Genomic DNA, 21,347 nt, shown 5'->3' with positions numbered 1-21,347 from the left:
GTGCAGGGTCTGCTGGCTGGGTGCTGGCAGGCTTGCACCTGGCACCGTAGCCAGACCGTGCCCCTTTAAGGGCTCCAGGGCCGGGAGGGGGGCAGAAGAGTTTCCCTGGTGGTGCCCAGAGTGGCCACCAGGGCAAGCTGGGGAGGGCTAGCCTCACACTAGTTCGAATTAAGTGGCTACACAGCCCTTAATTCAAACTAGTTAATTCGAGCTAGGCTTAGTCCTCGTAGAATGAGGTTTACCTAGTTCGAATTAAGCGCTCCGCTAGTTTGAATTAAGTTCCAACTAGCAGTTTGCATGTGTAGCGCCTATTAAAGTTAATTCGAACTAACAGCTGTTAGTTCGAATTAACTTTGTAGTGTAGACATACCCTCATTTAGCTCCAATTTAACCCTAAATGTCTTCTAACAGCCCAGAACACTGAGAGCCTCGACTAGTGGTTGTAAACAAACTTTCTGGGACCGTGAGAAACTTGGCCACACCCATAAGTGGACATCCGGCTAACTACAATCATGATGAACCACGGATGTCATACCAGAGAATGCCAGACTAGAGAGGTTCAACCTGTACCAGGAAAAGTGCAGTTTTGCTGATCTAATCTGTGTCCACACACTAGGGGCTCGTCTACACTGGCCCCTTTTCTGAAAGGGGCATGTTAATTTCACAGGTCGTAATAGGGAAATCCGCGGGGGATTTAAATATCCCCCGCGGCATTTAAATAAAAATGTCCGCCACTTTTTTCCGGCTTTTAGAAAAGCCGGAAAAGAGCGTCTACACTGGCCCCGATCCTCCGGAAAAAAGCCCTTTTCCGGAGGATCTTATTCCTACTTTGAAGAGGCATGCCAAGCCGGAAAAAAAGCGGTGGCCATGTTTATTCAAATCCCTCGGGGGATATTTAAATCCCCCGCGGATTTCCCTATTCTGACTTGCCTGCTTTGCATGCCTCTTCCGGAGAAGGGGCCAGTCTAGACGTACCCTAGGAGCTTTTTGCTAGTACAGTATACCGATATAGCTATAAGCAGGGCTCGACAAATAATACAATCTACTCGCCCGTGGCAAGTAGATTGTAACTCGGAAGAGCTGGGTTCGGGCGATCTGTGCAAGCGCAGATCGCCGGACAGTGCGGCTGGCGAGCGGGGCTCGCCGCGGTTCGGCAAGCCCTGGCTATAAGAACATGAGAACAGCCATACTGGGTCAGACCAAAGGTCCATCTAGCCCATTATCTTGTCTGCCGACAGTGGCCAATGCCAGACGCCCCACAGGGAGTGAACGGAACAGGTAATCATCAAGTGATCCCTCCCCTGTCACCCATTTCCAGTCTCTGACAAAGAGAAGTCAGGGACACCATTGCTACCCATCCTGGCTAATAGCCATTGATGGACCTAACCTCCATAACTTTTATCTAGTTCTTTTTTGAACGCTTTTAAAGTCCTGGTCTTCACAACATCCTCTGGCAAGGAGTTCCGCTGGTTGACTGTGCACTGTGTGAAGAAAAACTTCCTTTTGTTTGTTTTAAACCTGCTGCCTATTCATTAAATTTGGTGACCCCTAGTTCCTATGTTATGGGAACAAGTAAATAACTTTTCCTTATTAACTTTCTCCATACCTGTCATGATTTTATAGACCTCTATCATATCCCCCTTAAGGTATGTCTACACTACAGAGTTTTGTCAGAAAAACAGCCGTTTTTCTGAAAAAACCTGCGTTACGTCAACACTGCAATTGCGTTCTTCCGAAAGTAAACTGAAAGAACAGAGGGGTTTTTCCGGTATTGGTAATCCTCTTTCTACAAGGAAGAAGCCTTTTTCGAAATAGCTCTTTCAGAAAAAGGTGTGTGTGGACGGGGAAGAGGGAGTTCTTTCGCAAGAAGAGGAAAAAGCACAGGTGCCCTGGTGGCCACTCCGTCCATAGTAATCACAGCTTACATGCAAGCAAGTGTCCATTCAGTGTGGATGTTATCTTTTGAAAAAGCAGATGGCTTTTTCAATGTGCTTTTGTGTGTGGATGCTCTCTTTCAGAAGTTTTTTCAGAAGATCTCTTCCAAAAAAAGGTTCTTCCAAAAGAAGCCTGCAGTCTAGACATAGCCTCAGTGTCCTCTTTTCTAAGCTGAAAAGTCCAAGTCTTTTTAATCTCTCTTCATATGGCAGCCTTTCCAAACCCCTCATCATTTTTGTTGCCCTTTGCTCAACCTTTTCCAATGCCAAGATATCTTTTTTGAGATGAGGCGACCACATCTGTATGTAGTCTGCAAGATGTGGGCGTACCATGGTTTTATAGCGAGGCAATAAGATATTCTCTGTCTTATTCACTATCCCTTTTTTAATGACTCCTAACATCCTGTTTGCTTTTTTGACTGCCCCTGCACATTGAGTGGATGTTTTCAGAGAACTACCCACAATGACTCCAAGATCTCTCTCTTGAGTAGTTGTAGCCAAATTAGTCCCCATCATATTGTATGAATAGTTGGGATTATGTTTTCCAATGTGCATTACTTTACATTTATCAACATTAAATTTCATTTGCCATTTTGTTGCCCAATCACCTAGCTTGGTGAGATCCTTTTGAAGCTAAAGGTGCTAAATCCTGCTGGAAAGGGATAACAAGTGGAGTTCCTCAAGGGTCTGTTTTGGGACCCGTACTGTTCAATATCTTCATCAATGATGTAGATATTGGGATAGAGAGTACGCTTATTAAGTTTGCAGATGATACCAAACTGGGTGGGGTTGCGACTTCTTTGGAGGATAGGGACATAATTCAAAATGACCTTAGCAAGTTAGAGAAATGGTCAGAGGTAAACAGGATGAGGTTTAATAAAGAGAAATGCAAAGTGCTCCACTTAGGAAGGAACAATCAGTTCCATACATACAAGATGGGAAGCGACTGTCTAGGAAGGAGCATGGCAGAAAGGGATCTAGGGGTCATAGTGGACCACAAGTTGAATATGAGTCAACAGTGTGATGCTGTTGCAAAAAAAGCAAATATGATTCTAGGTTGTATCAACAGGTGTGTTGTAAGCAAAACTCGTGAAGTCATTCTGCCGCTCTACTCTGCACTAGTTAGGCCTCAGCTGGAGTACTGTGTCCAGTTCTGGGCGCCACATTTCAAGAAAGATGTGGAGAAATTGGAAAGGGTACAGAGAAGAGCGACAAGAATGATTAAAGGTTTAGAGAACATGACCTATGAAGCCAGGCTTCATGAACTGGGCTTGTTTAGTTTGGAAAAAAGAAGATTAAGGGGGGACATGATAGCAGTTTTCAAATATCTAAAAGGGTGTCACAAGGAGGAAGGAGAAAATTTGTTCCTCTTGGTTTCTGAGGACAGGACAAGGAGTAATGGGCTTAAAGTGCAGCAGGGGAGGTTTAGATTGGACATTAGGAAAAAGTTCCTAACTGTCAGGGTAGTCAAATATTGGAATAAATTGCCAAGGGAGGTGGTGGAATCTCCCTCTCTGGAGATATTTAAGAACAGGTTAGATAGACATCTGTCAGGGATGGTGTAGGTGGAGCTTGGCCCTGCCTTGAGGGCGGGGGGCTGGACTCGATGACCTCTCGAGGTCCCTTCCAGTCCTATGATTCTATGATAGTTTACATGACTAGATGATAAATGTTGGTATTTGGTGCCTGGGTGTTGCTTGTCTCTTCCATTTAAAGTGCTTGTCACTATCAAATAGTGGAGACCCTGGTCTCCTAGGGCTTTCATGCAGCTTTGCCAGACAGAAATGCCATATGGGGAGGGGAGAAGAAATGAATAATTCCTATTTTGCTCAAGCTTGTGGGGTTTTTTTCCTTGTCCTCCACCCCTCCACGGGCCCTGGGGCAAGGTGTGGGGGGCCAGCTATGTAGCCCCAGAAGGCTGAAGAGGCAGGGGCGGGACAGCCAGCCCTCAGAGCCATGCTGAGTGGCGTTCTGTCGGCAATTCAAAGGGGGCTGCTGAAGTAGCAGAAGTGGCAGCTAGGTGCCCCGGGCCTTGGGGCAGCTGCCCCCTTTGAAACACACATACACACCTCCACGCACCCCATTGGCTGGCCTGCATTCACCTGTCTCTGAGAACAGTGTTAAACTTCTGCACAGTACAGGCTGGATTCACCAGTACGCTCTGGCTGCCTTGTGTTGCTGAAACAGCACAGAACAGCCAGGATGTACCAGTGAATGTAGCCTTGGGTATTTAAATTGAAATAAAAAGTATGTGTACACATGGCACTGGATTGGATGAACATGGATATTGAACATGTCTTGAAAATTTGACCAAACATCTACTCACTGTCAGATCAACCTATGAGCCACATGTAAAAAATGAATCTTGTACTCTTTTTGCATTGGCTTACTTTTGGAAGGCTTTCTATACAGGCAGAAAGACTAGACGCTCAGCTGCTCAGTGAAAGCCAGCATAGCATAGAAATGAATGGTACAGGCCCACCGCCCTTGCCAGGGAACCCTTACCATTCATCACTAGCTAGGGGTAGAGTGGATTTTTTTTTCAAACCTCGAGATTGTGGAAAAAATGTTTTTGAAAGATGTTGTCAAAGTTTGACCCAGCTGGATGAGGTGGGTCGTACTGTGGTAAGGGGAAGCACAAGTAACAAAAAACATGAACTGGTAACTAGGGGTATGTCTAGACTGCATCCCTCTGTCGGCAGAGGGGTGCAGATTAGGCAGGTCGACATTGCAAATGAAGCAGGGATTTAAATATACCGTGCCTAATTTGCATAAAAATGGCCACCGCATTTTGCTAACTCAGCACTTTGTCAGCAAAAAGCAGCAGTCTAGAGAGGGATCTGTCAAGAAAGAAAGCCTTTTTCAGCAGATCCCTTATGCCTCCTGCAGTTGACCTGCCTAATCTGCATCCCTCTGCTGACAGAGGGATGCAGTCTAGACATACCCATAGCTTACTAAGCTTAAAAAGAGAACACCACACCCTTTGCTGCTAGCAGAATATTGCTACGTTCAATGCTCATTTCCTTGGAGAAAGCCATTTAAATGAGACAGGACAGCTGGGCTGGGAGTGGGAGAGAAGCTTGTAATGCTGAGAGACCTAGTGGAAGCAGGTTTTCAAGTCCGTTCTGGATGGCATATGAGCATGGAGGGAACTGTATGAAGCAAGATGCAGACCAATGAGAAGGAGACTATTTTGGAGTATTCTGTAGAGTTGTCAGTGCATTGGAACCTTCAGACTTTGTCAACCCCTGATCCTTCTTTTCCTTTAGAATTCCAAGGGCTGGTCTATACTCCATTCCTGTACTGCTTTAACTATACTGATGTGAAACATATTGTTAAATTGGTACAGCTCTCTGTGGAAAGGTACTTATAGTAATAAGCTTTACTGATAGAGGGTGACTTCATACCAATATAACTCTCTAGGGCTGTGTCTAGACTGGCAAGTTTTTCCGCAAAATCATCTGCTTTTGTGGAAAAACTTGCCAGCTGTCTACACTGGCTGCTTGAATTTCCGGAAAAGCACTGACGATCTCATGTAAGATTGTCAGTGCTTTTCCGGAAATACTGTGCTGCTCCCGTTTGGGCAAAAGTCTTTTTCCGAAAGACTTTTGTGCAAAAGGGCCAGTGTAGACAGCATAGTTCTGTTTTCCACAAAAAAGCCCCGATTGCGAAAATGGCGATCGGGACTTTTTTGCGGAAAAGCGCATCTAGATCGGCCACGGATGCTTTTCCGCAAAAAGTGCTTTTGCAGAAAAGCATCCTGCCAATCTAGATGCACTTTTCCGAAAATGCTTTTAATGGAAAAACTTTTCCGTTAAAAGCATTTTCGGAAAATCATGCCAGTGTAGACGTAGCCTATGTGTGTATGTCAGGGTTGTATTGAATTAGCAATATCAGTATAACACAGCATTATATTGGTACAAAAACAGTGTGCAACAGGCCTGAGTCAGAGATGGTTAAAAGCATGAACACACTCTGGCAGATATTATCTATCCAAAAGAACACAGCGAGTGCTTCTATGGCCTCCAAGCTCCCTGCTTAATTCTGTTCTCACCTCTCATGTTGCTTACAGCTGATTTTTGGAGGCCAGTCCTTACTCAATGACTTGAATATGAACTCTCCCTGGGTAAGAGCATCATGTTGAAGATTAGGGAAGTCAATGTGTAGTCGACTATACAATTAACCAGTAAGAATCTTGTTGACTACATTGCATTCCCCCACCCCTTGTTGCCTCTGATACAGAGGCAGCAAGGGGGGAATCAGGAGCCAGTGCCACCTGCGCCCGCCCCCCCCCCCCCCCCCCCCCCCCCCCCGGCGCGTGCTGCTGCTTCTATCAGAGGCAGCAGCAGGGGAGGGGGGACAGGGGAGGCTGCTGCAAAGCAGCCTCTGTCTGTGGGGAGCTTGGAGCAGGGGATGGGTGCAGACAGGGGCTGCTGTTACCTCATGCTGTTGCCTCTGCATCAGAGGCAGCAGTACAGGGTGGCAGGCAGCCAGTCTGCATGGGGCACTGGTTTTTAAATCGTCTCCCTTCATGGACTGGCTCCCCCTGCTGCCCTGTGCCGCTACCTCTGATAGAGAGGCAGCAGCGCAGGATGGCAGGGGGCTCACTGGGAGCGCACTAGTTGCCAGCCCCACCCCCGGGGCCTGTCAAATAGTTGTGTAACTGCTAAGATTTCATGTGGTTACATGACTATTCAATTACCCAATGTCTAACATCCCTATTGAAAATAGTGGTTTTATTCCAGAGCTGAGTCAAAAGTTAATTGGAATTAATTCTTGAGGTTCACCAGAGGAAGAATGAGGCTGGCTGGAAGGGGTTGATGCAGGCTGTAGGGAGCCTGTGCAGAGCCCTGGCCAATGAAGGAGAAGTTTGTTACTAGACCATCAGGGTGTGGCTTGCTGCGGCAGCCCTGCATATAAGGAGCTGCCCAGCAGAGAGAGTCAGTTAGGCCCTGACCAGGAAAGGCACAAGGCCTGGTTCCTGGAGAAGCACTTTCCGTAGACCAGTGCTGGGTAGGCTCAGGGGGGCTAGAGAGGGAGGCTGCTGCCTGATACCTGCCAGGCTGCTGGCTTTGCTACAAGGACCAGGAGGGTGCAAAGGGTCACAGGAGAAGTGGCCCAGGGAACAAGAGCCAGTGAAGGGGAGTAGATGAAGGCAGGACAAGGCTGCTGTCAGAGGGTCCCTGGGTTGGGACCCAGAGCAGTGGGCAGGCCTGGCCCCCCCCCCTTCCCCCTTGCATCACACCTTGCCACCAAGGCATGGCCCATACAGACTGTGTGGCTTGCCCCTGGGACAGACGGGCTAGGCTTGTAAGCCACAGTTGGCCACAGTGGCAGTACAGAGTAAGGACTGCTGATACAACACCCCCAGAAGGGGAACAAGAGATCATTGGAGTGGGGCGCAATGAGGGTCTAGAACAGGAGTGAGGACGGGGGAGACACCAGCCAGGAGGCAGTGCCCTGCTAAGAGAGGACTAATTCTTTGGCCCGCCCCATGACAGAGAAGAAAGGAGGATAATCTACAAACTAATTAACCAAGGTCTAGAGCAGGAGTAGGCAATTATTTTTTATGAAGGTCCACTCCAAGAATTCGAAAAGTGGTTGAGGGCTGCACTCTTCCATGATATTAATGGAGGAGGTGCAGGGTCTGGAATGGCGGTTGGCTGCAGAAGGGAGCTTGGGTAAAGGGGGCAATTGTGACCTGGGGCACTGGACCGGGATGCAGGGGATTGGATTGTGACCTAGGACAGGGAATTGGGGTACAGGAGGGGGTGCAGGGGTTTGGGTTGTGAGCTAGGGCAGAAGGGGACTGTGATCTGGGGCAGGGGATTGGGGTGCTGGATCTGGGAGAGGGTATGGGTGTAGGTGGGGAGCAGAGGATTTGGGTATGTGGAATAAGAGGGCAGAGGGTTGTTGAAGGGAGGGGCTGGGGTGCTAGAGGCAGGGCCTGGTCAGGAGACTTACCAGCCAGCAGCTTGTTCCTGAATCAGCCTCCCTGCCTGCCCCACCCCCGCACAGGCTGCAGCCATGTGCTCTGTGAATAACTAGGAGCCCCTTAAAAAGCGACGAGGAGTCCTGTGGCACCTTATAGACTAACTGAAGTGTGGGAGCATAAGCTTTCGTGGGCAAAGACCCGCTTCGTCAGATGCATGTAGTGGAAATTTCCAGAGGCAGGTATAAATATGCAGGCCAGGATCAGGCTGGAGATGACGAGGTGGATCCAATCAAGGAGGATGAGGCCCACTTCTAGCAGCTGATCTGGAGGTGTGAATTCCAAGAGAGCAGAAGCTGCTTTTGTAGTTAGCAAGCCATTCACAGTCTTTGTTTAATCCAGAGTTGATTGTGTCAAACTTAAAGATGAACTGTAGCTCAGCAGTTTCTCTTTGAAGTCTGGTCCTGAAGTTTTTTTGCTGCAGGATGGCTACCTTTAGATCTGCAATTGTGTGTCCAGGGAGATTGAAGTGTTCCCCTACAGGTTTTTGTATGTTGCCATTCCTAATATCAGATTTGTGTCCATTGATTCTTTTACGTAGGGACTGTCCAGTTTGGCCGATGTATATAGCAGTGGGGCATTGTTGGCACATGATGACGTATATTACGTTGGTGGATGTGCAGGAGAATGTACCAGTGACAGTATGGCTGATCTGGTTAGGTCCAGTGATGGTGTTGCTGGTGTATATATGTGTGCAGAGTTGGCACCGAGGTTTGTTGCAAGGATTGGTTCCTGAGTTCGAGTTATCATAGAATCATAGAATCATAGAATAATAGGACTGGAAGGGACCTCGAGAGGTCATCGAGTCCAGCCCCCCGCCCTCAAGGCAGGATCAAGCTCCGTCTACACCATCCCTGACAGATGTCTATCTAACCTGTTCTTAAATATCTCCAGAGAGGGAGATTCCACCACCTCCCTTGGCAATTTATTCCAATATTTGACCACCCTGACAGTTAGGAATTTTTTCCTAATGTCCAATCTAAACCTCCCCTGCTGCACTTTAAGCCCATTACTCCTTGTCCTGTCCTCAGAAACCAAGAGGAACAAATTTTCGCCTTCCTCCTTGTGACACCCTTTTAGATATTTGAAAACCGCTATCATGTCCCCCCTTAATCTTCTTTTTTCCAAACTAAACAAGCCCAGTTCATGAAGCCTGGCTTCATAGGTCATGTTCTCTAGACCTTTAATCATTCTTGTCGCTCTTCTCTGTACCCTTTCCAATTTCTCCACATCTTTCTTGAAATGTGGCGCCCAGAACTGGACACAGTACTCCAGCTGAGGCCTAACTAGTGCAGAATAGAGCGGCAGAATGACTTCACGAGTTTTGCTTACAACACACCTGTTGATACAACCTAGAATCATATTTGCTTTTTTTGCAACAGCATCACACTGTTGACTCATATTCAACTTGTGGTCCACTATGACCCCTAGATCCCTTTCCGCCATGCTCCTTCCTAGACAGTCGCTTCCCATCTTGTATGTATGGAACTGATTGTTCCTTCCTAAGTGGAGCACTTTGCATTTCTCTTTATTAAACCTCATCCTGTTTACCTCTGACCATTTCTCTAACTTGCTAAGGTCATTTTGAATTATGTCCCTATCCTCCAAAGAAGTCGCAACCCCACCCAGTTTGGTATCATCTGCAAACTTAATAAGAGTACTCTCTATCCCAATATCTACATCATTGATGAAGATATTGAATAGTACGGGTCCCAAAACAGACCCTTGAGGAACTCCACTTGTTATCCCTTTCCAGCAGGATTTAGAACCGTTAACAACAACTCTCTGACTACGGTTATCCAGCCAATTATGCACCCACCTTATCGTGGCCCTATCTAAGTTATATTTGCCTAGTTTATCAATAAGAATATCATGCGAGACCGTATCAAATGCCTTACTAAAGTCTAGGTATATGACATCCACCGCTTCTCCCTTATCCACAAGGCTCGTTATCTTATCAAAGAAAGCTATCAGATTAGTTTGGCATGACTTGTTCTTCACAAACCCATGCTGGCTATTCCCTATCACTTTATTACTTTCCAAGTGTTTGCATACGATTTCCTTAATTACCTGCTCCATTATCTTCCCTGGGACAGACGTTAAACTGACCGGTCTATAATTTCCTGGGTTGTTCTTATTCCCCTTTTTATAGATGGGCACAATATTTGCCCTTTTCCAGTCTTCTGGAATCTCCCCTGTCTGCCATGATTTTTCAAAGATCATAGCTAAAGGCTCAGATACCTCCTCTATCAGCTCCTTGAGTATCCTGGGATGCATTTCATCAGGACCTGGTGACTTGCTGACATCTAACTTTCCTAAGTGATTTTTAACTTGTTCTTTGTGTATCCTATCTTCTAAACTTACCCTCTCTCTGCTTGTATTCACTATGTTAGGCACACCTCCAGACTTCTCGGTGAAGACCGAAACAAAGAAGTCATTGAGCATCTCCGCCATTTCCAAGTTCCCTGTTACTGCTTCTCCCTCCTCGCTAAGCAGTGGGCCTACCCTGTCCTTGGTCTTCCTCTTGCTTTTAATGTATTTATAAAAGGTCTTCTTGTTTCCCTTTATGCCTGTAGCTAGTTTGATCTCATTTTGTGCCTTTGCCTTTCTAATCTTGCCCCTGCATTCCCGTGTTGCTTGCCTATATTCATCCTTTGTTAGTTGTCCTAGTTTCCATTTTTTATATGACTCCTTTTTTATTTTGAGATCATGCAAGATCTCCTTGTTAAGCCAAGCTGGTCTTTTGCCATATTTTCTATCTTTCCTACACAGCGGAATTGTTTGCTTTTGGGCCCTTAACAACGTCCCTTTGAAATACTTCCAACTCTCCTCAGTTGTTTTTCCCTTCAGTCTTGCTTCCCATGGGACCTTACCTACAAGTTCTCTGAGCTTATCAAAATCTGCCTTCCTGAAATCCATAACCTCAATTGTGCTGGTCTCCCTTCTGCCTTTCCTTAAGATCATGAACTCTATTATTTCGTGATCACTGTCCCCTATACTGTCTTCCACTTTCAAGTTCTCAACTAGTTCCTCCCTATTTGTTAAAACCAAATCCAGAACAGCTTCTCCTCTGGTAGCTTTTTCAACCTTCTGAAACAGAAAGTTGTCTCCAATGCAGTCCAGAAACTTATTGGATAGCCTGTGCCTCGCTGTGTTAGTTTCCCAACATATGTCTGGATAGTTGAAGTCCCCCATCACCACCAAATCTTGGGCTTTGGATAGTTTTGTTAATTGTTTAAAAAAGGCCTCATCCACCTCTTCCACCTGGCTAGGTGGCCTGTAGTAGACTCCTAGCATGATATCACCCTCGTTTTTTACCCCTTTTAGCTTAACCCAGAGACTCTCTACACAGCTATCTCCTACGTTCATCTCCACTTCAGTCCAAGTGTGTACATTTTTAATATACAAGGCAACCCCTCCTCCCTTTTTTCCCTGTCTGTCCTTCCTGAGCAAGCCGTACCCTTCCATACCAATATTCCAATCGTGCGTCCCATCCCACCAGGTTTCTGTAATACCAATGATATCATAGTTGTATTTATTGGTTAGCAATTCCAGTTCTTCCTGCTTATTACCCATACTTCTCGCATTTGTATATAGGCATCTAAGATACTGATTTGATCTTGCCTCCCTGTTGTGCCCTGACCCTCCTTTCTCCTTGCCATTATAGGCCGTAGTCCCCCCCATTTCCAACCCATCTCCCAGTCCCGCACATTCAGCACTTACCTGTGGGCTTTGCTCACCTGCCCCCGACAAACCTAGTTTAAAGCCCTCCTCACAAGGTTAGCCAGTCTGTGTCCAAACAAGGCCTTCCCGCTCCTGGAAAGGTGAACTCCATCTCCGCCAAGCAGTCCTTCCTGGAAGAGCACCCCGTGATCAAGGAAGCCGAATCCCTCCTGGCGACACCATCGTCGCAGCCAGGCATTCACCTCCAGGATGCACCTCTCTCTGCCCGGGCCCCTACCGTTGACAGGAAGGATAGAAGAGAATACCACCTGCGCTCCAAACTCCTTCACCCGTACTCCCAAAGCCCTGTAGTCACACTTGATCCGCTCAGTGTCACACCTGGCAGTATCATTTGTGCCCACGTGGATGAGTAGCATGGGGTAGTAGTCAGAGGGCCGGATAATCCTCGACAATGCCTCCGTAACATCTCGGATACGGGCCCCTGGCAGACAGCATACCTCTCGAGATGAGCTGTCAGGGCGACAGATGGGTGCCTCCGTTCCCCTCAGAAGAGAGTCTCCAACCACCACTACTCTACGTTTCCTCCTCGCAGTGGTGGCAGGAGACTGCTCAACCTTGGTGGTGCAAGGCCTGGTCTCCTCCACTGTGGGGGGTGACTCCTTGTCTCCTGCTGAAAGTAAAGTGTAACGGTTATGTAACAACACAGTGGGAGGGTTAGGAGCAGGGGTGGAACACTGCCCGCTGCCGGAAGTAACCAGCTGCCAGTGCGGTGGTTATTATGGTGCGGTGTGTAGTTGCTGGTGAGAATATGCTTCAGGTTGGCGGGTTGTCTGTGGGCAAGGACCAGCCTACCTCCCAAGGCCTGTGAAAGCGAGGGATCATTGTCCAGGATGGGTTGAAGATCACTAATGATGCGTTGGAGAGGTTTTAGCTGGGGACTGTAGGTGATGGCCAGTGGTGTTCTGTTGGTTTCTTTCTTGGGCTTGTCCCGTAGCAGGAGGCTTCTGGGTACACGTCTGGCTCTGTCGATCTGTCTCCTCACTTCCTCGTGTGGGTATCGCAGTTTACAGAATGCTTGTTGAAGATCTTGTAGGTGTAGGTCTCTTTCTGAGGGGTTGGAGCACATGCAGTTGTACCTCAGTGCTTGGCTGTAAACAATGGATCGTGTGGTGTGTCCGGGATGGAAGCTGGAGGCATGCAGGTAAGTATAGCGGTCGGTAGGTTTTCGGTATAGGGTGGTATTGATATGACCATCACTTATTTGTATCGTGGTGTCCAGGAAATGGACCTCCCGTGTAGATTGGTCCATGCTGAGGTTGATGGTGGGGTGGAAGCTGTTGAAACCATGGTGAAATTCTTCCAGAGTCTCCTTCCCATGGGTCCAGATGATGAAGATGTCATCGATGTAACGTAGGTAGAGAAGGGGTGTAAGTGGACGAGAGCTGAGGAAGCGTTGTTCCAGGTCAGCCATAAAAATGTTGGCGTATTGTGGGGCCATGCGGGTGCCCATAGCAGTGCCACTGGTCTGGAGATATATGTTGTCACCAAATCTGAAATAGTTGTGTGTGAGGATAAATTCACAGAGTTCAGCCACCAGTTGTGCTGTGGCATCATCAGGAATACTGTTCCTGACAGCTTGTACTCCATCTGCATGTGGGATGTTTGTGTAGAGAGCCTCTACATCCATGGTGGCTAGGATGGTGTTTTCTGGAAGATCACCAATGCATTGTAGTTTTCTCAGGAAATCCGTAGTGTCACGATGGTGTTTTCTGGAAGATCTGAACAAATCGACACACCCTTAGAGCCCCGACCAGGGTTGTTCTATCTATTACCCAAGATCCACAAACCTGGAAATCCCGGACGCCCCATCATCTCGGGCATTGGCACTCTTACTGAAGGACTGTCTGGCTATGTGGACTCTCTGCTCAGACCCTACGCCACCAGCATTCCCAGTTACCTTCGTGACACTACGGATTTCCTGTTACTGAAACAGGCAGCTCCCATTGGCCAGTTTCTGGCCAGAAGCCGGCCAATGGGATTGTGCTGGGGTTGGAGCAGCTCCTGAAGTTTCCTCTCCTCCCCTCCGGGCTCAGTTTTTAAAGCAAAACTGCCCCGCAACTGCATTTGAGTGGTGTGTGGGTGGGGTGAGGAAAGCAGGGAGCCTGACTGGGGCTCCCTGCAGTGTCCGCGGGCCAAATCCAGTGGCTTGGCCAGGCCTGGTCTAGAGTGTGTTGACATGTTTTTTTATGTTTGGTGTTTAGTAGAAATCAATTAATGTAAGCAACCATCCATAAGAAAAAAATCAGAAATGTTTTTTTGGGGCAGGGGTGGAGGGTGAGAGCAAACTTACATTTCTATCTGGGGGAAGTTCATTAACCCCAAGCCAGTTACCCAGAATTTGTTTGGCTGGGAAGGAATAGGTACTTTTTAAAATAGATGTCAGGGAAATGCCTCCCCAAAATTTGAATGCTGAAATCAGTCAAGTCCAGGGCTGGATTCTTTGTGTGTGAAATCCAGCTAATGAAGTAGAAAAGGAACTGGAAATCCAGTTAAGTGGAATAATTGACACTAACTCTCTCTTGTTGGCATGGTAATACCCAGGAAATCCACAAATATAATCTTGATGTTCCCCCTGCCATGCATTTCAAAAGATTAAAATAGTGCTTGGAAAGCCAGTAGATTTTTATGATGATCAAAAAGTCAAAGAAGCTGCCAACATTAAAACTCCAGATATATTAGGAGTGGGAGGGGGGGAGAGAGTGTGAGAGTGTATGCAATGTATGGATATAAAAGAGATTTATGTCTTTAATCTAACCATCATTCAGGGGATAGAATAATAAAGGGAACAGAAACATGAGAGGGAATTAATCTGTTTAAACCAAAACCTGTTACTTCATTTAAATTATTAAAAAAGAGTAGTAATTATTGATAATCTTTTTTAGCAGTAGTAACAAGAACATTTAGCACTTTAAAGTACTTAAAAAATTTACCCCAGTTCAAATCCACAGCCTGGTCCCCCTGAAGAGAAGGATGACAAAAATCAGTGCTCCAAATTATTTAGCATTTTTAAACTCACATTTGATACTCTTAAAAGCCACCCCTCCCCAGTTTCCCACCTCAATGTAACTAAATTGCCTTGCGTATGGAATAATTGCTGCATGTAATATCTTTAACCCCAAAGATACAAACCACATATTTAAAGCAAAGAATGCTGCTGCTTATGTTAAAAATGTACATGTTTCCGATCTATAAATAATGGTGAAACAACTTGCTTTCTTCCCCCATCCCCCTGAGGCTTTAGCATGAGAAATGTTTCTCCTTGTATTCCTACCAGGAGCACAGCTTGCAGTTCTGGAATGCACCCAGAATTCCTTAGTCAGTGTCAAACCTAATGTTAAACAGCAGTCTTTTAACCCACTCTATTAAACACAGATTTGTCCAAGTGGAAGCGGTGAGTTCACAGACGTGTTCTCCTGTCTTGCAGGTGGTAAAGCGAAGGTGAGAGGAAGAGAAGTTGGAGATGGAACTGCCAAATCATGCCAAACAACTGCTACTGCAGCTGAACCAGCAACGAGCCAAAGGTTTCCTCTGTGACGTGATTATTGTGGTAGAAAATGCCCTGTTTCGTGCCCACAAGAACATCCTGGCAGCCAGCAGCATGTATTTCAAATCCCTCGTCCTGCATGACAACCTAATTAACTTAGACACGGACATGGTGAACCCCACTGTGTTCCGACAGATCTTAGACTTTATTTATACTGGGAAGCTCTTAACGACTGACCAGCCTGGTGAACAGAACTTTAATGCTCTTCTCACCGCAGCAAGCTACCTCCAACTGCACGACCTAGCAGCTCTCTGCAGGAAGAAGCTGAAGCGGAATGGGAGGTCTTTCTCTGGCAGGGCCGGTGGGCCCAGTATTGGGAGACCTCCCAGGAGTCAGAGACTTTCTACCACTTCAGTCATCCAAACTCGTTATTCAGGGTCAACTGAGGGGATGAAGGGCTCACACTCAAAGGAGCTGCCAAAGGGAAAGGTCTCTGACGATGAGATCTTCATCGGCAGCTCTAACCAAGAGAACTCTCACTCCTTAAGCCGGGGAGCCAACAAGAACGGTAGTGGTGGTGGCAGTGCAAATGGAAGCAATGGTGACCAGGAGCTTGGCCTTGACTTGTCCAAAAAAAGCCCATCACTCCCCATGGCAGCCTCCCAGGATGACACGCAGCTCAGCGAAAGCCAGCATGGCTCTCCCCAATCTGCCTCAGCCCCTGCAGCCAACAGTGCCTCATCTTTCGACGAGTCTGCCGCTGGAGCCCCCCACAGTGCAGCAGACAGCAGTGAACCCATGAAGATGGACATGAACGAGGAGACTCACTCCCTGGCAGAGAGTGGCCAGCGCAAGAGCCTCCGGCACACTGCACGCAAAAAGGAGTGGATCAAGAAAGACAACGCTTTTGACTGGAATGAGGGGATCAAAGGTGGCGAGGAAAGCGAGGGGCTGCCCAATGGCATCCTGATGGGTCCCTTGTCCAAGTCGGCCGAGCGGAACCTAAGCAACGCCTATGGCCCGGAGCAGGCATTCCAGTGTAGAGAGGAGATTGAAAATGGCAAGGAGATGAGTGATGACAGTGGCCAGAGTGAGTGTGAAAGCGGTGGGCACACCAGTGCCAACTACGTTTACCGGCAGGAGGGGTTTGAGCCTGTGGCCTATGGTGACAACCTGTACGTCTGCATCCCCTGTGGCAAGGGCTTCCCTAGCTCTGAGCAGCTCAATGCCCACGTGGAGACGCACACCGAGGAAGACCTCTACATCAAGGAGGAAGGCACATATGATGATAAGGAGGAAGCCGAGGATTTGTCCAACCCTAACCAGCCCTACGCTGCAGAGTCCCGGCCCTTTAAATGCTCCATATGTGAAAAGAGCTACAAGGATCCGGCCACTCTGCGGCAGCACGAGAAGACTCACTGGCTGACACGGCCCTTCCCTTGCAACATCTGTGGCAAGATGTTCACGCAGCGGGGTACCATGACACGGCACATGCGCAGCCATTTAGGGCTCAAGCCCTTTGCTTGCGAGGAATGCGGGATGCGCTTTACCCGGCAGTACCGACTGACAGAGCATATGCGTGTCCACTCAGGAGAAAAACCCTATGAATGTCAACTGTGTGGTGGGAAATTCACCCAGCAGCGCAATCTGATCAGCCACCTGCGAATGCATACCTCTCCCACATAAGCCAAAGACTCCAGAATGAGCTTCGAGCCCATCCGCAGTGATTTACCTTTCTGTAAACTTGCTGCTTAAGAAGGCAACTCCCCTCCTTTGTTCGGTCATGGGCAGCCTAAACAAATGTAGCTTTAACATTTTTTATAAAAAGACAAATGTAGGTCCACAGCGGAGCTGATGCCATTCACAAATCATTCCCCACCCCTTCCTTCCCACATCTCAGTGGTGTGGCAAGAAATGCCATTTATTTTTGTGGGTGTTGATTTGGCCACTCTTCTTTTGATCCCCACACCCAGGTAACAGGAGTGAGGCCTCCTGACTATTGGATGGTAAGTAGGAATGGAGAGAGAAATTATATTGCCCAAAGGGAGATTGGATCAAGTTGGGCTGTACCAACCCTTTATTCACCTCTTGTTGGTACTCCTGTAGTGCTTTATAGACATTGATCAAGTGTTATTTCCTGCATTAATGAAAAGTGCAAGTGGAATTTGTCATCCACTGGCTACTCTGTGAGCTTTGCCTTTTGTGCTCGTGTTACAATATTAATGTCACAACCAGACTCAATAAGGGCATTTCTTGCCACTCCTTAAAAAAAAAAAATTTAATGGACCAAGTGGCTACAAAGTGTTGGTTTTTCTGTGCCCATGGCGGAAGCTGTGGACTGACTATAACAGGGTTGGCAGCCCCTTTAGATTCTGTGGGAAGCTGAGATGATGAAGGGGAGGTGTTAGCCTTCCTTATGAGGTGGAGATGGCTAAAGCAGTCTACCTAGGTGTGTACCTAGTAGTGTTTCGGATGGCAACACATTCTTTTTCCTTTTTGGGTTTAGTCTTTAACCTTGGCATATCTAGCCACATGCCTCACCCCTCCTCTTCACCTCTGGAGCCTCACCCATGACTGAACGGGGCTGTGGATGCCCTGGGAATTTCTTTCAGTGAGCAGGGGGGGTCGTCTTTACTTTTCTAGTAGTTTTATATTAATATTCTTTGCTTAGCGATACTTGTTTTATTAAAGGAAAAAAACATTGTAATGTTTATGCCAGGGGTGGGGAACCTAAGGTCCGGGGGCCGGATGCGGCCCCTGGCTTGCTTGGATCTGGCCTCCAGGGCTCAGGGCTCTCCCCCAGCATTGGGCAGCCTGTGCTGATGCTCCAGCCCCCAATGCCCCCTGCAGGGCTGGAGCACACAAAATCTACTAGCCTGAGCCCCCCTAGGCTTTGCTGTGTGATGGGAATGTAGGGGGTGTCTTTCTGCTTCTCAGTCAGGGGGCCATGTCAGTGAAGGCTTGTTTGGGGGGGGGGTTTGCTTCTCACTTGTGTGCAGCCCCTGACTGATTTTGGGTGTGTGTGTCAGCAGCCCCCACCCCTGGTTTATGTGAATGTTTGAACTGGAAGGTCTGAGGTTAATTTTGGGGGTGGGTGGGGTAGGGAAGGGGTTTGATGTAGGCTGGACTTACTACAAGTTCCTTAGGTATGTGTGTGTGTGTGTGTGTGTGTGTGTGTGTTTAGCTTTCCTCCCTCACTAAAGAGCGAGTCTGTTTGAACAGACCCATTACCTTTGCTACCTCTTGAATTCATGCAAACAGTAAGATGGTTAGTGAAAGATTAGGTGTGTATTTTTTTTCTTTAATTTACCTTCTACTTTATACATTTACTTACAATAAAACTCAAGGGATTTTTTACCACCCCATCCTTCCATCAAAAGTCAGCTAGAAAACTGTTAAAACAAAGCGCAGCCAAAGACAAAAATGTATTAAGCCAGAAACCCCAGTGGATAGATGCTTAAATGGTTCACTCAGCAAACTCTTTGGCTTTTTGTAGTCACTTTTAGATAAAAGGAAGGAAACGTCTTAGAGCGTCTGGACCCTTTCCAGTTTTGTTTATTGATCCTGGATGCTATGGAAAAAAGGCCCCTTTGTCCTCCATTTTCCCAGCACATCTGGGTCAGTGTGTAATCACCTGGCAGGGCAGAGGATGAGGGGAATAGCAGCCTATAACCTACTAGAAACCAGAGTGCAATAAGATGGGGAGCGCGTCGGGGAGAACAAAATGTTTCATATCCTCCCTTTCAGAAAATTTCTCTCACACTCACACACCCCAAAATGAAAAAAGCAACTATGTTTTTTTTTTGTTTGTTTGTTTATTTTTTGTAACATCTACCTAAGACATCACAGCCAACAGCTGCTGTTGGTTTAGGAGAGAAGACAGAGAATTTAGCCTTCCAATTCTTGGCCCTTTGACTTTGTTGGCATGCCCTTGTGGAAAGCTATGGCTTATTTCAAGCCTCCCATGACTGGTGGAGCGTGGTGGCAAAAATTCACAGCCAGTAGAATCATCTTCTGAACTGAGTAAGGTTTACACACACCCCAACCATCCTGGCTCAAAACCATTGTCCTTTTTATTCCTAGGGTTCACTGAACCCTGCATGTCGTCTTTAAAAAAAAAACCCTAAGTTTAGACCCCCAAAAAAGAAGCAAGCACGTTCAATTTAAACAAAGAAATATAAGCTTCATTGTCACTAGGGTTTTTCTGTTAAGGTAGATTATTCCATAAGAAGTTTTTGGGAGTCATTTGAATGAACTGAGAACTGGAATCCAGGCTCCATGTACTAGACAAAACCAAACCTTGCTGCGTCTTGGCCTGGTATCACATTCCAAGGAACACACTTGCCCCCCCCACACCTTTGACCTCCCACCACTTCTCACACCACACTGGTTGTTCTGGTGCCAATGTCTTGTTGCGCCTAGACTCTGACAATGTGAGTCAAGGGGCACCAGTGGGGTGCTGAGATGTGCTGGGTTTTAGTGTCTTTAACATTTCCATTTTTTTTTTAAATCTTCCTCTTATACCTTGCCAAACCTTCCTGAGACTGTCCCTTGAAACATTTGAATAGTGAAGGCCTCATCTAGCCACCTTCTCCTTAGAGAAGGCTTGAGCTGGGCCAAGGAACACCAGTGCCAGGTTAGCTTCTAGGCTATTTTTATCCCTCCTCTTCCACTTTTTCCCCTCTCTCTAAGGGTACGTCTAAACTACATGGCTCCGTCAACGGAGCCATGTAGATTTGTTTTTTTGGCAAAGGGAAATGAAGCTGTGATTTAAATGATCGCGGCTTCATTTACATTTACACGGCTGCCGCGCTGAGCCAACAAACAGCTGATCAGCTGTTTGTCGGCTTGCGCGCTAGTCTGGACGCTCCCCTGCCGACATGAAAGCCCTTTGTCGGCAGCCCCGGTAAACCTCATCCCACGAGGAATAACGGGGCTGCCGACAAAGGGCTTTGATGTTGGCAGGGGAGCATCCAGACTAGCGCGCTGAGTGGACAAACAGCTGATCAGCTGTTTGTTGGCTCAGCGCGGCAGCCATGTAAATTTAAATGAAGCAGCGATCATTTAAATCGCGGCTTCATTTGCCTTTGCCTATGTGTCTAATCTACATACCTCTGACGACAGAGGCATGTAGTCTAGACACAGCCTAAAAGTCCTAAGCTGAAATGAAACTTGCATTGGTTTAGAATGCAGACAGAGAAGAATTCCCATTGCTGCTGGCTGGCTAAGAAACCACCAGTCCAGAGTTTCAAAATGATTTTTCAGCTCTTTTGTACAGGAACACACGGCTGTGGATGGGCTTTGCTCCTTGTGTTGTGGGGTATGTTTGTTTGTTGATTGTGGTGCTACAGTGAATGTCTCCATTCTGTGCTGCAGTTTGCTGAGCTGCATCTGCCACACACTCCCAACCTCTCTGACATGTCAATGGGGACTGGCCAGGCTCTGAGTTGCTAGAGCAAAGCTGGCAGTGGGAAGAAGGGGGTGGGGTGTGCAGAATGCAGCTTCAGGAAATTAGCTTAATCTGTGAGGGTATGTCTACACTACCACCCTAGTTCGAACTAGCGGGGTAATGTAGGCATACCGCACTTGCAAATGAAGCCCGGGATTTGAATTTCCCAGGCTTCATTTGCATAAGCCGGCCGGCGCCATTTTTAAATGCCAGCTTGTTCGAACCCCGTGCCGCGCGGCTACACGGGGCACGGGCTAGATAGTTCGAACTAGCAAGCCATTCCGAACTATCTGTACGCCTCGGCACGGGGTTCGAACAAGCCGGCATTTAAAAATGGCGCCGGCCGGCTTATGCAAATGAAGCCCGGGAAATTCAAATCCCGGGCTTCATTTGCAAGTGCGGTATGCCTACATTACCCTGCTAGTTCAAACTAGGAGGGTAGTGTAGACATACCCTGATTTACTGAGCCAAAACATGGAGTAACCCCAGAGATGCAGAGCACTAAGAGCTAGGTATTGTTATTTAGCAGATACCCCACTCCCTCTTGTTTGATTAGACTTACAGGTGTATGTGGGTGATTTTGTTTTGGCTTGTTTCTTAAGCCTTGAGAATCATTTTGAAGTTTCAGGACCCAATGCTATATTTTTTTAATAGAACCTCCTTTTTAAATTTTCTTCTCCCCTGAGCACTTAAACAATATGACACAAAGTCTGTGTACAGCAAGAGTGTTGTACAAAAGGAAAT

At 47.2% G+C, this 21,347-nt stretch overlaps 1 protein-coding gene across 13 annotated transcripts in view; it reads left to right on the top strand.

Moving 5' to 3' along the window:
* Positions 1-19,967, top strand: part of LOC102460042 (hypermethylated in cancer 2 protein) — a 182,390-nt gene extending 162,423 nt beyond the window's left edge. For all 13 annotated transcript variants that reach the window (XM_075897828.1, XM_075897825.1, XM_075897821.1 and 10 more), the window contains one exon: positions 15,095-19,967. In XM_075897828.1, coding sequence (XP_075753943.1) covers positions 15,131-16,840 — 1,710 coding nt within the window. In that variant the 5' untranslated portion in view covers positions 15,095-15,130 and the 3' untranslated portion in view covers positions 16,841-19,967. The remainder of the gene's footprint in view (positions 1-15,094) is intronic.
* Positions 19,968-21,347: the final 1,380 nt, after the last annotated feature.

Source organism: Pelodiscus sinensis, chromosome 15 (assembly GCF_049634645.1).
Source record: "Pelodiscus sinensis isolate JC-2024 chromosome 15, ASM4963464v1, whole genome shotgun sequence".
In the NCBI taxonomy this organism is placed as follows: Eukaryota; Metazoa; Chordata; order Testudines; family Trionychidae; genus Pelodiscus; species Pelodiscus sinensis.
The sequence above is the reverse complement of the archived record's forward strand: the minus strand, read 5'-3'. Positions and strand labels throughout refer to the sequence as shown.